The sequence below is a fragment of the Platalea leucorodia genome, assembly GCF_965183815.1.
Source record: "Platalea leucorodia genome assembly, chromosome: 9".
In the NCBI taxonomy this organism is placed as follows: domain Eukaryota; kingdom Metazoa; phylum Chordata; class Aves; order Pelecaniformes; family Threskiornithidae; genus Platalea; species Platalea leucorodia.
This window is the reverse complement of record NC_138831.1, coordinates 28696011-28712010: the sequence shown is the minus strand read 5'-3', so window position 1 is coordinate 28712010 and position 16000 is coordinate 28696011. Positions and strand designations below refer to the sequence as shown.

Genomic DNA, 16000 nt, shown 5'->3' with positions numbered 1-16000 from the left:
GTCTGGTTCACCTGAAATTGTAAAATGCTGTGTGGTTCCCTGCAGTTTAGGTTGTTCAAGTGGTTCTTTATCGTTTTCTTTTGCATCAAAAAAAAAATATTGGTGGCATATTAGCAGAAGAGATGTTCATTTTGGTGAATGGTGCATCAGTTTCCATGAAACCCTTTGAATTTCACCATTTTATTTTTTTTTGCTTGCATCCAATATCATTACAATATCTGTGGGGTTTTTTTAGGAGGAATATAGAGCAGAAGGAATTAGCTGGCACAACATTGACTACATAGACAACTCTGGCTGCATCAACCTGATCAGTAAGAAGCCAACAGGCCTGCTCCATCTGCTGGATGAGGAAAGCAAGTGAGTAGGAAACTGTTGGTTTTGCTAATGATATTTGTTTTTTCACTTAAAAAGTGTTTAAGTCTTACCTCTTGTGATTCTTCCCAGAAAGATGCTAATAGCTTGCTGGGCTGATTTATCTTATGTCTCTACTTTTGTTTCTGAGGTGGTAATGCAAACAGTGGAGAATCAGCACACTGAGCAAAAAGCCTTAACAAATAATAATTAAAATTCCGTTTCAAGAATTTATTCTGTTAAAGGGAAGGTCAAAGGTTTCCTTGGCTTTGCTTCTCATTTCTCTCCCTGTCTCATGTGTAACGACATGAAGATGCTTGAAGCCAAGTTGAGTGAAGGGAGAATCCAAGTGTATGAGTTAAAGCAGGTTGTGTGGGTGCTGTTATTCAGATATAAGGTGGATTTATTAATTTACTTTTAAAAATTAAGCCAGAGTGAACTGAAGGCACTTGTATGTAGGGGCTGCACTTCCATAGGGTTTCATGGGCATCAGGGATGCAGCTCAGATTTGCATCCGTGGTTATATCCATCCAGCTTGTCTTGGTAAAAGTTATCAAATGAGCATGTGGCTTGTGGGTCTGCCTTTGGGTGGAAGCTTCTGAGATAAGGGATCTCCTGTCGGATGTATGGGCCAGTTTGCTCTGTGTGAAGGGCAGGGAAAGGCCAGGCAGATTTGCTGGCATCGCCTTGGATCCACACGGTTCCGGTCCAGGGCACAAGCTCTCCTCCCACCATTTGCTTGCAGGTTTCTCCTCCGTTTCTTGTCTTGTTGACCAGACACACAGCAGTGATGCTGTCCCAGTAGGAATGTACCAGGCTAAAAGAGCTTAAATTAGGTAAAGTTGTGAAATACACCCCCAAGTTGCAGATTTACATGAAGTTTGAGGATGAAGGATTGGCTTGCTCTTACCAAGAGTCTCTGCTCAAGCTCTCTGTCCTTTTTCTTTCTCTCTCCTATACCAGGATCAGTCAAGCAACTCCTGAAACTGAAGTGAGATTTGTAGGCAAAACAGCTCAATATTTGATAATGTGTGAATACCACATAGATATAGGAGCAGTCTAAGCCTCAAAACCAATGACAGAAACTTGGGGTTTCAGATAAACGCAGCTATTCTGAATAATTTCCATGCAATGGGCATACAATGCAGTATACCACAATAAAAATACACCTATTTGTGCTTTTATAACTGATTTCAGACCATTACTAAATCAGTTAAGAGTTCTTCAGACACCAGATATACGTTGTATTTGTATATAACCACATGAGAGCATACAAAATAGTGTTTTCTTAGCATCTGCAGGCACAGAAGTGGAAGCTCAGAATATCGCTATTTTCCTATTTGTGGTCAAGACAGAAGTATAAAAGCTTTTTCGTTGGGTTTATGCCTATCTTCTTTTCAATTCTTTCCACTCAGTTTTCCTCAAGCCACAAACCAGACGCTGCTGGACAAGTTTAAGCGTCAACATGAAGTGAACTCCTACATTGAATTTCCAGCGGTCATGGAACCGGCTTTCATCATCAAACACTATGCAGGCAAAGTGAAGTATGGAGTGAAGGTCTGTCACCCAGCAGTTCCCCAGCAGTTGTTGTCATTTAAATCATATAGCTGTGATGGGGAAGGAGAGCCCCAAAGGCTCCACAGAGATGTTTGGAGGAGGACTTGGCTAGAGAAGAGATGCAAGGGTCGGGAGACGAGTGTTTGGTGAAAAGCTTGGCTGAAATGAGAAGTTGGTGGGGATTGTGTCTTCCTGTTCTCCTCCACATTGCAAGCTCCACGTGTCAGTGTTTTGGGGAAGAATTAGGGACGCGTACGGAGGTTAATGCTATGTCCCAGCGATGGGTTGAAATTGAGTATTTGGTAGCCTTTCCAGGCTTGGTTTGTGTAGAAAACCCAATGTTTTTTTCATCATTAGTCATTTTTTAATACAGGTTATGTGAGCGTAGGTCTCAGCATCTCACTGCTGCAGGTACTTTTTAAAAACCCATGCAAATGATTTCAAAGTTGACCCTAGTTATATCCATGCCAATTATTAGCAGAAGCAATTCTGGTGGGCAAGTGAGCCTGTATGAGAAACAGCCTTGGTATTTACAACTGCAAATATGTAACTGTGTTTCTGATGCAATAATTACACATGACAAACTTCAGCATCAGCTTCAAGATGCTTCAGAGAGCGGTGCTTTGGAATAAAACATTTGTTTTATGAACATAAAGAGGTGTCTAATATGGGGGCAGAAAAAAAGATAGAAGCAGGGTTCACTAGTTGTGCTGCCCTAGGGACAGCCTGGTAGATCTTACCTGGCGTATCTTGTAGATATTGTTTATTTTCCTCTTTTCTCCCCCTCCTTTTTCTCCTTCCCTAGGATTTTCGTGAGAAAAACACAGATCATATGCGCCCAGACATTGTAGCTCTCCTGCGAAGCAGCAAAAACGCCTTTATCTGTGGGATGATTGGGATCGACCCGGTGGCCGTGTTCCGCTGGGCAGTCCTGCGGGCGTTTTTCAGGGCAATGGTCGCTTTTAGGGAGGCTGGAAAACGATACGTGGAGAAGAAAACTGGTACGTGCGCTTATCTCCTAATTCTAGTGCCTGTTTTTCACCAGCAGCATAGATCTAATATATTACTACAGTATTTTAAGTAGCCTGTCTGGCTTATTAGGAGCTATTAATCTATTAAAAAAATGATTAAGAAAGTGTATAGATTTTTGCTATCCAAAAGTGACGTTTAAAGTATGTTTGCAGTAGGATTTTAACACACTGTAGGAAAAGATCTCGTTTTACTGCTGCTTTAACTTTTCTTTTCTGTAGGATGAATGCATAGGAAATCCTGAATTATTTGAATAGAGACATAAAAATTATTCAGCAAATAAGGCAAATTATGTTTGCTAAGAATTGTTGAACTGTTAGTTACATCTGGAAAAAAAAAGGAAATAATTTTTCTCTATATATAATTTTTCAAGCTGTTCACCCTTTAAGCTCCAAGAGAGCGTGTCTCTTGTCTAGCAGAATTCATTGCTTCACAGTCATCCAGAACCACCTCATGCCGAACACGGGGGCATTAAATTAAAGGAAAGTAATGGTGCATCATCATGCTGTGGCAGGCAATACCTGGCTGTGCTTTTAGACCATTTCTCTGCATAAAGCAATTTCGGAAAGACGGGTACAAGCTATTACTATTAATTTCTGGGCACAAGAGGGCTTGAAATTCATGATGAAATTAGAGCCTCAGCAGGAAAAACGTCAGCTGAGTTAAAATTAAGCACAGAGCTGCCCCATGAATGTTTTTCAGTCGGAGAGGTGTGCATCAAGGAGAGCCAAGGAGCTTGGGACGAGGAATGTAAATATGGAAACTGTACAGCCAGAAAGAATAATTTTCTTGTTTGTGGCAAATAATAGCATCCCAAGAAGAGCAGGAGGCAAAAACCAGCTTTCAGCTCTTGAGGTTCTTCCTCTCGAACCGCTTGGATGTGATATAAGAGAAAAGATGTTTCTCATGAACCTGGGTTTATCTGGCACATCAAGAGAGCATCTACAGACAGCAGCGTTTTGAAACGCTGAGAGGTAGATGGCAAAGATGTTTGGCATCGGGAGAAACATCACTCGAAAGAGTTGGCTTTGGAAATCTGTATTTGCATTTTCCTAGCATCTCCTTTTCATCTTGCATAAAGCCCAGGCTGAACTAAAGTGACCTGGTCAAGGAGATAAAAAGTACGTTCAGTCTTGGGAAGTAAGAGTTAATTTCAAGCCCTGCTTTGCTTTCTGTGTCTCTGGTGATCGATAATGCCTGCTGTGCTCCTCTCCCCACTAGCTAGCTCTCTGCTTTTCAGTCTTTGTGGCATTAACTTGCTTATATCTATATCAATATATAGGTATAAAACAGCATCCAGGAGGTTTTCAGACAATTCTGAGAGACTCACTTCTTGCACTGCCTTCTCTTTCCATACCAAAACTAACACAGTAACAACTGAGTTTCTAAACCTTTTCTGGCACATGTTGCTGCTGTTTTATTTATCTGGTGTCCTTTGGCCCACTTTCAAATGGCTTTGTGCTTTGTAACCTTTGTTTTTTGAGTCAAAAAGAAAGAAAAAAAACCTGAAACCCCTCAAAAAGCTGGGTAAGGCTTGTCTTAAGCTTCCCAACAATCCTCAGATAATTTATACCCTGAATTTCCATGTGCATCTTCAGCCTAAATTGGGAAAAAGTTATGAGAAAGTCACCATTATATAGGCAGAACTAGTGGGAGAAGATTACCTAAATCTAGTTCCCATATTGAGGTATATCTTATCCGTTGGGAAAGCTTGCCCTACAAGCGATGACAGAGCTGGGACCACTCATGTTCAGCTGCCTCTGCCCTCTTTGGAGAGGTACACATCATCTCCTAGCATGACTTCTGCTAGGCAGTGGTAGCACGTAGCAAGGTGAGATCCATAGCAATGTTTTCGTCATGCTTTTGCTGGTGAGACCTCATGCCCATCCCCCGTTCAGTTGTCCTTCTCCAAAACCCCATCCATCTCGCCAAAGCACCACAAAGCAGGTGGCTGTAGAAGAGGGGGACCTGAGCAGAAGGCTTGGCCAGTGTCTGGACGGTGGGGCAGGCTGGCGCGGCATGGCGCATCCACTACCGGATGCTGCTGGTCCCTCCTGCTCCCCAAAATAATGCAGAAAAGCCCCAAACTGATGCTTTGTGAATTATTAAAGAATCGCTAAAATTATCCCATCTCGATAGACAAAAGCAGACAACCAAAGACAGCATATGTTTTAGGTTTATTCTGTTTTTTTACCAAATCTTGCTGGCTTTAATTAGCCTGATCTGAATGCCTTCCTGCCCACGGACGTGGAGCTTCTGATAAAATTATGGTAGATTAGCTGCAAATAACTTCACACACATACGTTCATCCAAATGTGCATACTTAATAGTTGTATATAATTTTTTAAAAGGTGTGCTGCCCTGTTCTTGGTTTCTGAGGTCCCATCTGCTGCTACTACCACTATCCATCAGGCAGGTGTAATTAATGAGTAGGAAAATATCTGAAGAATGCTTTTTTTTTTTTTTTTATTTAAGGCTCTTTGCACTCTTGTCTTAACCTCAAATGGGTTTCCCTTGCTTTTACTTGTCTGAAGGTCTGTCCAAGTCATGCTTGCAATACCCCATGGGGATTTTAAAGAAAAATCTCCGGCTTATGTATAAGCCGCTCTGCAAAATTTTGCTTTGCTTTCTTTTTGCATCATCCTTTCAGTTATCTTCTCTGTGCCAGCAGTGCCAACCAGTGCTTCAGATGCTTCTGTAAGGATAATCAGCATTTTTTCCTGCTGGCTTTAGGGACTCTTCTTTTTTTGTGCTCCTAATATCCTCATAGTGCAGCTTTTAGTGACTGTGCGGTTGTCCTTGTTAACCTGGAGGTGAAGAGCAGCAAAGCAGTGTCACAGTGAATTTTGTTGGGTACCTTTCTCTTCTCCCCAAGAGATACCTCTTACGGTGCTGCCAACCCTCCTCAGATGAAACATGCCGGGATCTGGTGAGATGCAATTAGCTGAAGGGTGGCCTTTTTCAACAATTTGATTTCTTTATTATTATTATTGAGTTTATCAGAGAGGAGTGAGATAGTCTGAAAAAACTACACATTTGAACTAGATTTGTTAATGAACTTTGATTAAAGGAACATTATCAAAGAAAGAAATTTGGCTGATTGACCTTTTTTTGCTACATCATCGATATGAATTTATTATGCAAAAAACCCTAATTCTTTGTTAGCGAAAACTTGATGGAAGAACTTGTGCTGTTCATATAAAACAGGCTGTGGAGACTCCCAGATTTCTCATCTTGGTTTTGCTGGACACAAACCTAAATCCTTGCTCTGACGAAGGATTTGTGGTCCTGGGGCTCTCCCGTCCCTTGATTGTCTCTGCATTTGCATTCGGTCAACAAGGGTTGCTCCTTGGGTTAGTGCCCATTGCGGCTGACCTACATGATAACACCTTCCCAAAAACAATTCCACTGACTTCTGCAGATCTATTCCTGAAGCTGGGCACCAAAAAAACAACCCCCCGTGAAAGAATAATAATAAAAAAACCACCTGTATTTGCCAAACAAAGGTGCTAGTGACCAAAAAATTGGTCTTTGAGGTCTCACTGAGCAGCATGAAGTAGTGTTAATGTGAGGAAGACGCCCCTTGACAGTGTTCCTCTGGAAAGTTCAGATCAGTCCTTTCTGATGATTTAATGCGTTGGTGTGAAATGCTTCCATACGTGCTGACACAAAGTAACTCATCAGTGACCTCATCACACTTCAACAGGAGCATGGTATATCCCTTGACTTGGCTACTTAAACGATGACAAAGAGGTGCTGCCTGTTTGCACAGTGTCACAGTGTAACCTCTCCTCCACCCTGTGGTCTGAGCTGGGCCATCAAAAGTCCTTTTGGCCATGCAACAATGGTTTCTTCCAACTTTTGACCTCAAACCCATCCTACCTAACTCCAGACTCTGTGTCCTTTGCCCTTGAGGAATACGGAACCCTTGTTTAATGCAAATAATTTATATTTTTGCTTTTAATTGCCAATATCTGAGCAAAGTGTGGCACTGGGATGCAAGATGAGAGAATCCAAGGTGGCCGTGTCCGGGAGCATCTGCGCAGGGAATTGCAGATAACGCCTGGCAGAGGCACGGAAAGGATTTTAAAAATCTGTTAATAAAAGTAAAGATTTATCTAATCATCTATTTTTTGCCCAAATAGTCTCAGAGTGATTATAAAGTGATTATGCTCTGGCTAATAAGGATTATAAGTGGGGTTGGATGTGGTCCAGCCCATCGCTCCTGTGCCATGGTACTGTGTCAGGAGGAAACCGAGGTTAAATTGTGTCAAGCGCAAAAAACATGCGACCCTCGAGCTTTCACGTCCTTCGGGCTTGTTCTTTACCCTCTCCTGATTTCGGCTTATATAATCTTTCTCTTCTCTCCATTTTTTTTTTTTGTTGTTTTTATTTTGCTTCCCAAGGGCATGATGATGCAGTGCCATGTGCGGTTTTGAAAAGTGTGGATAGTTTTAGCTTTCTCCATCACCCAGTTCATCAGAGGAGCTTAGAGATCCTGCAGAGATGCAAGGAGGAGAAGTACAGTAAGGCTCCACCACCCACCCTTCCCTCTGATACAACATTTACATGCCAAGAAATGGAAACCAGGTGCATTCAGCATAGAAAGGGTAAAAAAACTGCCCGAGGAGCCTTCCAGGATCGAACCGGCTGCCTCATAGCGATTTTTGACCCTATCAGGGAATTACTAGGCAGAGTTTGATGAGTAAAAGTAAATACAAACCCATGTCTCTTGAGATATGGCATCATTTTATTGGCAGTTTCCCCATTAACTCACTGACGTTAAGTCAGGATGCTGATGCTAGCGGTATTTTTCGTGTATTTTATTGTTGTTATCACATGTGTGATAATAAGTTCAAAGCACCACAGCGCTGGTAGGAATATTCCTGATATAATGCTGATACAGCTGGAATTTGACTTTATTTGGATTTCATTGGACTTCAAAATAACTTTAGCTTGTGAAAATAACTGTCTCTGAGGGCTTTTACTTAAAACTAGAGCATTTGGCAATGTTATTTTACAGAATGAGTTGAGTAAAGATGCACTTGGTCTCCATTTCTTCCTCCTCACTCCTCTGTCACGTAATAAACTCATCCTGCATGACAACACAGACACTTTTGCCTGCACTACTATATTATGTATATGTAGATATATAAAAATACGTATTTGGTGCTCGTATCTTTAGATATATAATTTTTCTGCCATTATTCTCTTCCTTCATGTTCCACATTAAAGCTTACAGAAATAGACCGCTGCTATATGCAGTCTGCAAGGGCAAATATTCAGCCCGAGTTGCTAACTTAAACGTCATGCAACTTAGGTGTAAATGCAAAGCACCCAGTTTTTTTCTGCAGAGCTGAGCACGGTAAGTACAGTAGTTGCATGTTAAGTCTTCACAAATATGCTTTTCCTGCTAGAAACCTTATATCAGATTTCCATGCTTCCTGCAGCATGTAACATTGAGGGAGCAGAGGTGTTTTAATTCTTAATTTAGACTTTAATTCTTTATTTAGAGTACATTGTTTTTTTCTACAAGTTCCCACCATTGCTACAAGGAAATATAAAGCAGTAAGACAAACACAGCAGTAGATTTTTCTTAAGAGGTGTTGTGCCAAGTGACCTTACTGATACTACTAAGAAACTATTGAAAAGGAAGGTGATTATCAGTAGAGTAATTTTAATTGCAATTAATTAATTAATTAATTTTTTATTTGTAAGTTAGCTCAGCAACATGGGAAGTTTTGGGGGGTTAATTTCCTGTTGCTTATGTGTGAAGAGGGAAATTCATACAACTCAAGAGGCACTTAGAGCTTTAATTTAATGTGAAGCAGTGAAGTTGAGCTCAGTGTTGAGCTCAACATGTTAAAAACTCACTTAGTGTAGACTAGTCCACACAGTTTGGTCTCTTAGGATAAAACCAACACATGGATCTGAGAGTAACATTGCCACAGTTTGTGAATTGGTCAAGAGCATCTGACCTGACAAGCGAGTAATTCATGTTCTGCATTCAGAAATCATTCGCATCTTCCCATGGGGTGTGCTCCTGCAAGATGCTTCCCCAGGCTTCATTTCTTTGGCAGGCTAAACCAGGGTTGGAGTGTGTGTAATTTTTGGGTCCTGAATTTAGTGGGCTCGCAGGCCCCGCAGGCAAGGATGCTTGGGCTAAGGCTGGCCCTGGGGACTCGGCTTTTCCCAGAAGTTAGATGAGGTTACATCCATGTCATCCTTCAGAGACAGACCAAATAGATCATCTCTTTGTCTTGAATTGTGCAATTAGTTCTAGCTATGCACAAAGAGAGAAAACAAATTGATTTGATGAGTATATTGAGATTCCCTTTAGGTCACTTTGTATTCAGCTTGTGTAGCCAACAGATCACCCTTTCCTTACCATCTCAGCTGCTTCACTGATGTCTTTGAGTCTATCAGTTAATTTACGGTCTTCCACCAGAGCAAGTCACTGGGTTTAGACATCTCTGAGTTCAAGACCAAAGCTCTGCTGGTTGACGTTCATGAGTAGGGAGTAGACTGGGGTTATCCAAAGATCTTCTCAATAAGGGCAAAGATCTGTTAGGCAAATGAGTCCTTCTGTTTAGAGAGGGTTTTTTCACTTTTTTTTTTTTTCCCACTGCAGAAATCTCAGGGTAAACAAATATACATTTTTCCCATATTCAGGTGAGCGCTGTGATGTTTCCTGTCTCACAGCAGCAATTTCGAGACAGTTAAAAAATTGCTTGGCTGTTTTCATGTCAAATTCAAGCTTATCAGGTCTTTAAATATCTATAGTTTAGTGACTTGAGAAGTGTTTTGTTGTCTACAAAAATTGTCTTCTGTCTTCCTCAATGCTTGGTTACAAAACATTTCCACTTTGGGGAAGATAACAGCTTGAAACGTCTGCTTCTGTAACCACGCATGACAACTTCCTTGGCTATTTGTTAAATATAAATTACTCTAAAACTACCCCTGTCAAAGGATATAGGTTCAATAGGCAATAAGACCTCCTTGTGCAGTATATACTATTTGCTATACATATCCCTGTCCATATATCTGTAGGAAGGGGAGAAGTGTGCAAGGAATAAATGACCATTTTTCCAAGCACTCTACTTATGTCCAGGTGTTTTGCCTGTGCAAGCAACTGGGTTGTCCCATGCACAGCGGAGAGCTTAGGAATATTTTGGACATGCAGGACATGGGTGGCTATTCCCCCCCATCACAGCAACCTCTTCCTTCACCTCGTTTGCTTCCTAGCTGGGACAATGTGTCCCTAACACAATGTGCATGTGTGGGAGGGGAATTAGTAGGCTTGAGCAAACAGCATTACTCATAAGGGTGATGATGCTGCGACAGAGGTAGAACTTAGTAGATGATGGGTATGTCGGCATCCTTGGCACCCTTGTATGCCCAGCATGTGCCATGACATGTACATGCTCCTCCTCACTGTAGTCAATACTAAGCTATGGCTGTGCTAATTGCCTTTTGGTGAAGAGCCAGGTAGAAACATCTTTTTTCATTTGCTGCTTTAGGTATTACTCGGAAGAGCCCACGGACACCACTCTCAGATCTCCAGGGAGTCAATACCATCAACGAGAGGACCCAGCGGTAAGTCTCTTGCTTTTATGTTGGCATGACAAGGAAATCTGGGATGGGAGAACACTGTCTGTTGTTATAAATGACTGTATTAATGTTTCTCCCAGCCTGCTTATTAATTTTGTCTTCTCTTCATTCTTTCTCTGCTATGTGATCATATCTAAATATTTTTACCTGACTAAATGGCAGGCAGGGAAAGCAACTTTTGTCTCTCATAAGGACAGCAATTGTAGGTGGTGTGGCATACGAAGTGGTAAAAAGCTTGCAAAAAAAATTAATGAATGTGCCGATATCAAGGAAATAAAAATTTACTGAGGATTTTTCTGGCGCAAAAAAAACAATGATGCATTTGGGTGTAGAACTGCATGCAAATGGTGTGACGGTGGCTCTAGGCACCACTGAGTGTTGAGGATCTGGGAAGTTATGGGGCTTGAGATGGTACCTTGTCAAATGTTTGGTGGGTTTTAAGGGAAAGAAGCATGTTAACTTCAAAAAGGTTCAATTTTTACAGTTTTTATGTACAGTTTTATTTTTTAATCCTTCCTTGAAGGTTCTGGCCATTCAAGCAACTACTTAATGAGACCTTTTTGCTTGAAAGCCAGGTCTACACTTTGAGATGCAGATCTACGCCTCTTCTGCAAAAGGTTTTCCAAATCCATTTCAGAATTAAGTTGCTTGTGAAGCAAAATGTCTTCATTTCAAAAGGATATCTGGGCACTGATCCTTGTCCTTTTCTCCAGCTACTCTTGTGGTGTCCCTCTGCAGACGCCAGAAAGTCTGATTATCCAAATACTGCCTCTGAAGGCCTACAGTGCCTCTCTACTTCCCTCTGAGCAGATGTGTGTGTGTGCTGGGGAAAGATATGATCAGAGCATCCTCAGCTCCTAAAACGATTGCCTGGAGCTGCAGACATCCAGGTGTAACTTCATGGCTGCTCTGAGTTTCACGAGAAGTCCAGAACAAGTTGAGAGGAGTCTGAGACTGTCTCCTGAAATATGTCCATCAAATCCCCTGTAATGGTCCTTGCATCTCAGTGGGCTTCCCTTCCACACAAAATAAAATATCCTCCAAATATATTATTAAACCTCATTTTTTTACTGGCTTTAATGCCAAATGGCCAAGACAGAAATTAGATACACTTTGTTCCTTTTTTTTCTAGGGGAACAAAAGTGGCTTTTATTTTCTGGCTTTGTTGACCACATGCCGTCTGAGTGCCATTGAGACTAGAATATCCCTCTTGCCCTGAATTTCTTCCCTTTGAGACTGGTGGTGGCACCCTGCTGAAGGAGAACTGAATATTCTCATATCATTACAAGTTGGCTTATTTTCAGTGGTCAGAGAGGATATGATTTCCATAAAATTGTTGGATTGAATTCATAAATTTGTGCCACTTCTCGAGTTTGGGCAGAAATCCAGCTTGTGCAAGCAATCTCACCCTATCGTGGGAAGATGATGCAACCCTGCTTGTCCTCACGTCAGTCTTCCCACCCCTCCTTGTCTTTCTCCTAATGGTATAGCTGCTATGGCTCTCATCTGTTGGGTTACGACAATAGTAGGTACATGGTAAGGTTTGAGGCAGAGAAGGTTGATATCTCCAGAGGTGACGTTCACTGTTTCTAGTATCTCTGGTTGCGCAGGTTTCTCTAAATGTGATGTAACGTGAAACTTTGTCCCTGTGGAGATCTGCACGTGTAGATAAGAGAAGTTCTGCAGTTTCTCTGGCAAGACTTCAAATCTGATGGTGCGTGAAGAACATCTGTGAAGTGGGATGGGGCTTTTCTTGACTGTCCAGCTCCAGCTTTGGAGGCATGTTAGTGTGGCAGCTTGGGCTGCCAGCATTTTCATAGCCCAAAACATTTCAATTATCTAAGCAAGGGGCCATTGTAAAGGCAGAGAAACTCCTCCTGTCCCAGGCAGCGAGGAGGATGTATTTATTTACTGTGGAGTTCAGTCTGTGGTCAGCTCTATTTATTTGGCTTAACCCAAGCCAGCACAGCAGACAAGTTGCCTTAAACAGCCAGGATCAAGGGCAGCAACTACTGTGTCTTCTTTCCATCATCCTCAGCAGTTGTATCTTAACAACAGGATCAGGACAGACAGTTTATTCCCTTTACCGGTATATTTGCAGAAAATGTACTTTTGAAGCTGTCCCAAGTCCTGTGTTCCTCCTGGTGCGGTGCCTCAGTAGCACAGTCCATGATCTTGTCTTCTCTTGGGCATCAGCAGTGATGGGTCCCCAAAAGTCTTCTCTGCCCCTTCCTTCTGAAAGCACAAACTGCGTCTCTCATAAGATCTCTAAAATCCAGCCTGCGCTTTTGGAGTAGGCAGGTGATTTTGATACCTTTCATTGTGCATGATTTGGATCTGAAGAGTCATATCACACTTGATAAATGTTGGTATTTCAGTTAAATTGCACTTGTCAAGCAAGAAGGGGTTAATACAGGGGTGAAGGTAACACATATAGAAGAGAGATTTGCTTTAACAGCTTTCCAACAGATAGACTGGCAGGTGATTTACAGAGCTAAATTAAACAGGAATTTTCTTTCAAAGCCATCTCATGATCATGCGGTCACTGATAAGCCTACGTTTTACATTCAACCCACAGGATAGCCCAGGGCTTGCTTCTAAAAGCAAATTTGAGGCATGACATCACACAGGAAGTCATTGCAGAGGGTTTAGTGAGCCAAGTGCTGTCCTCTGATCTCAGAAGAAAGCAGACGGGTGGTTTGCACATGCTGGGCGGGCGGGGAAACCAGGCTTCAGCAGAGCGTCAGGAAGCCGGCATGCCTTGGAAGTCCCTTCACTGGCTGTCGAGTAATGAAAGCCATGCCATCTCTAACCAAAACCGCTCAGGCTGTCTGTTTTCCTGCCAGTTAGTGTTCATTGATGAAACTGTTTTATGTGCAGTGATGTCTAAGCGGCATGCAGGAAAGCAGGTGTTGATGGGTCTGTCTTGAAACGGTTGGTTGGGCTTGGTGAGATGATTGACCTCCCAAGTACCAAAACAGCTGTGTCAGTCACCATATGCACATATCCATCCTAAAGTGTCCATAATAAACAGAGCTGGCGTTTTATCACTCTCTCTCTCTCTTTTTTTTTTTTTTCCTTCCAAAACCACATGGGAATTTCTAGGGTTTTCTATTCTCTAGTCTCATTCGCAGTCCATACAGCCACAGCTGGTCTCAAGCCGAAGAGTGCATTGAGGTCGGCCAGGATTAATGATGGGTTGTAGATCCTGAAAGTGGCTATTGAGGTTTAGTGGTACCCATCAAACGATGATTGCTTTTTTTCTTTTTTTCCCCTCCTGCAAATAGGAGGTTTTTGATGGATGGAATGTTAGCTGTAAAGAGAAAAAAGGTGGACAGGAGAGATCACCTGGATATTAAAGCTTCTCGCTGGCCTTCCTTGAATCAAATGGGCTGCTTAAAAAAAAAAACAGGTCCTGAAGCACTCAGCCAGGGGTTTGCTTTGCTGTGATTCATCCTTTCTTTTAATAGTGGTACATGTCAAAATGCTGATTTAATGGGGCTAGGAAGGAATTTGGAAAGCACTGTGGCAAGGCAGTGAGGCGACTTGTACTCCAGCATCAGGTTGCTCCAAGAATCTGGCTCCAGGCTTTGAGCTGGCTGAATGAACAACTTTACATGCTTTATTTCCTAATTTCCATGTGACACTTGGTATTTGCTTTTCCTCCAAATCCAGACTTTAAGGCAAAGGGCTGCCTTGTTACTAGACCTCAGAAGTGACCAGTGCTGGAGGCCCCATTTAAACCACTGTGTCCTTCAGCATCCTCATGACCAGAAGACTGGTGCTGTACTGAGTCTCCTCCTATTCCTTTTCCTCCTGTCTGAGATAGCTCGGGGGTGGGGGCAGTTGCAGACCCACATCCTTCCTTAGATCACCTTTATTTTATATGATGGTTTCTGCAATGCTGAGAGAATTTAAAATTTAAAAAACAAAACAAAACAAAAACCCACACCAAAAACCCACTAGCAAACCAATTGCAGTTGGGTACAGCCCAGGAGAGGCTTTGCGTAACCCCAGATGCCATAGGAAGGCTCCTGAACTCTGGAAATTATTTGCACTGATGTTTTGTCGAGTACCTGATGTTTTGTCGAGTACTGGTTTCCCTTCCTTCAAGCGAGGATTTTGGTCCCTCTTGCCCTTCCCTTCAGTCCTTCTGCAGCCAGGTGAGCCTTTCTGGAGACCAAAGCAACTCTGCTCCATGGCAGAAAGGACCAAATTGGGCGAGTAATTTGTGATCAGGTCCCAGTGAGTGATTCTGGGCCAACCCATCAGTCCTGCTGGGGCTGGTATCCTTCATTTGTGGCAAATAATTAGTTTGTTGCAAATGATATTTGCTTTTTCTTTTCCTAATGAAATGATTGCATGAATTAGAAATGACAGAGTCATCACCAACATCATCTAAAGTTGTGACTATTAACGATGCAAGGCTGATGGCAGAGGTCATAGTCTCATATCCTTCGGACCATCGGGATATCTGTAGACCCAAGCCTTGTGACTGGGAGAACAGGGAGCTGTTATTCTCCTGATGATAGTTTTGATCCTTTTATGAATATTTGGTTTTTAAAAGGTGCTTAATTAGCCAATCACTTCATGTGGTGTCTGGCATCATAAACTCATCCCATGGGAGCTGATTTATGGTTAAATAATAAAGTGGTGACTCTCATTTTCTACCAACAGATTATTTTATGATCTTATTTTTTATTTTGTCATAGAACCATTTTTTCTTGTGTCTTCCTAACACTGTGTGGTGTTTGGTGTTGCAGCGATGCCTATGCAGTTGGCTGGAATGGCCGGATGGGGATGAGGCACAGCAGGCTCGCCAGCCCTGGCGCCTTCCTAGACAAAGATGGGATATTTGTCAATGCAACCAACAGCAAGCTGCTGGAGAGGGCCCACGGCATCCTCATGTAAGTGCAAAAGGAGGGAATTTTGGTTTTATTCCTGGAGTGTAATGAGCAGCATGAGTAGTTAGAGGAATGTAAATAGCCAGAATATAAAAATATCAGGGTTTGGAGACATTTCACAGTTGAGTCAAAGCGACCCCAGTATGTTTTAGGCATTTGATTTATTTAACTCTTATCATTCATTTGTAATGACAGACGCGGGGAAGAGAGAGAAAGAATGAATCTGCTGGTCAAACCAGTCTCAAGATATGACAGCGATGTAATGCAGTTACATTTTTTAACATGATATCAAAGTTTCCATTACAAATTAGGTGGGGAAATGATGTCGATGATTCACGCTGCAGCCTCATCAGAAGGTTCAGAGAACATTGCCAGGGTGGCTGGAGTTAACACGGGGTATGAGAAAGCAGGAGGGTGGTCAGTCATTTTGTGATGCCACTCTCTCGCTCTACTCAAATTACCAGCATTCCCATCATTTCCAATGTAGCAATTCCCTTTAATTGGATACCTTCCTCTCAAACCTCTGCCACTAAATTTGTAAAACTAGT

General features: G+C 42.2%; 1 protein-coding gene across 1 annotated transcript in view; it reads left to right on the top strand.

Moving 5' to 3' along the window:
• MYO9A (myosin IXA) overlaps nt 1–16000 on the top strand; it is a 184929-nt gene that overhangs the window by 133877 nt on the left and 35052 nt on the right. Inside the window, exons 12-17 of the mRNA XM_082322190.1 lie at nt 236–357; nt 1767–1908; nt 2714–2909; nt 7344–7463; nt 10458–10533; nt 15312–15455. Coding sequence (XP_082178316.1) covers nt 236–357; nt 1767–1908; nt 2714–2909; nt 7344–7463; nt 10458–10533; nt 15312–15455 — 800 coding nt within the window. The remainder of the gene's footprint in view (nt 1–235; nt 358–1766; nt 1909–2713; nt 2910–7343; nt 7464–10457; nt 10534–15311; nt 15456–16000) is intronic.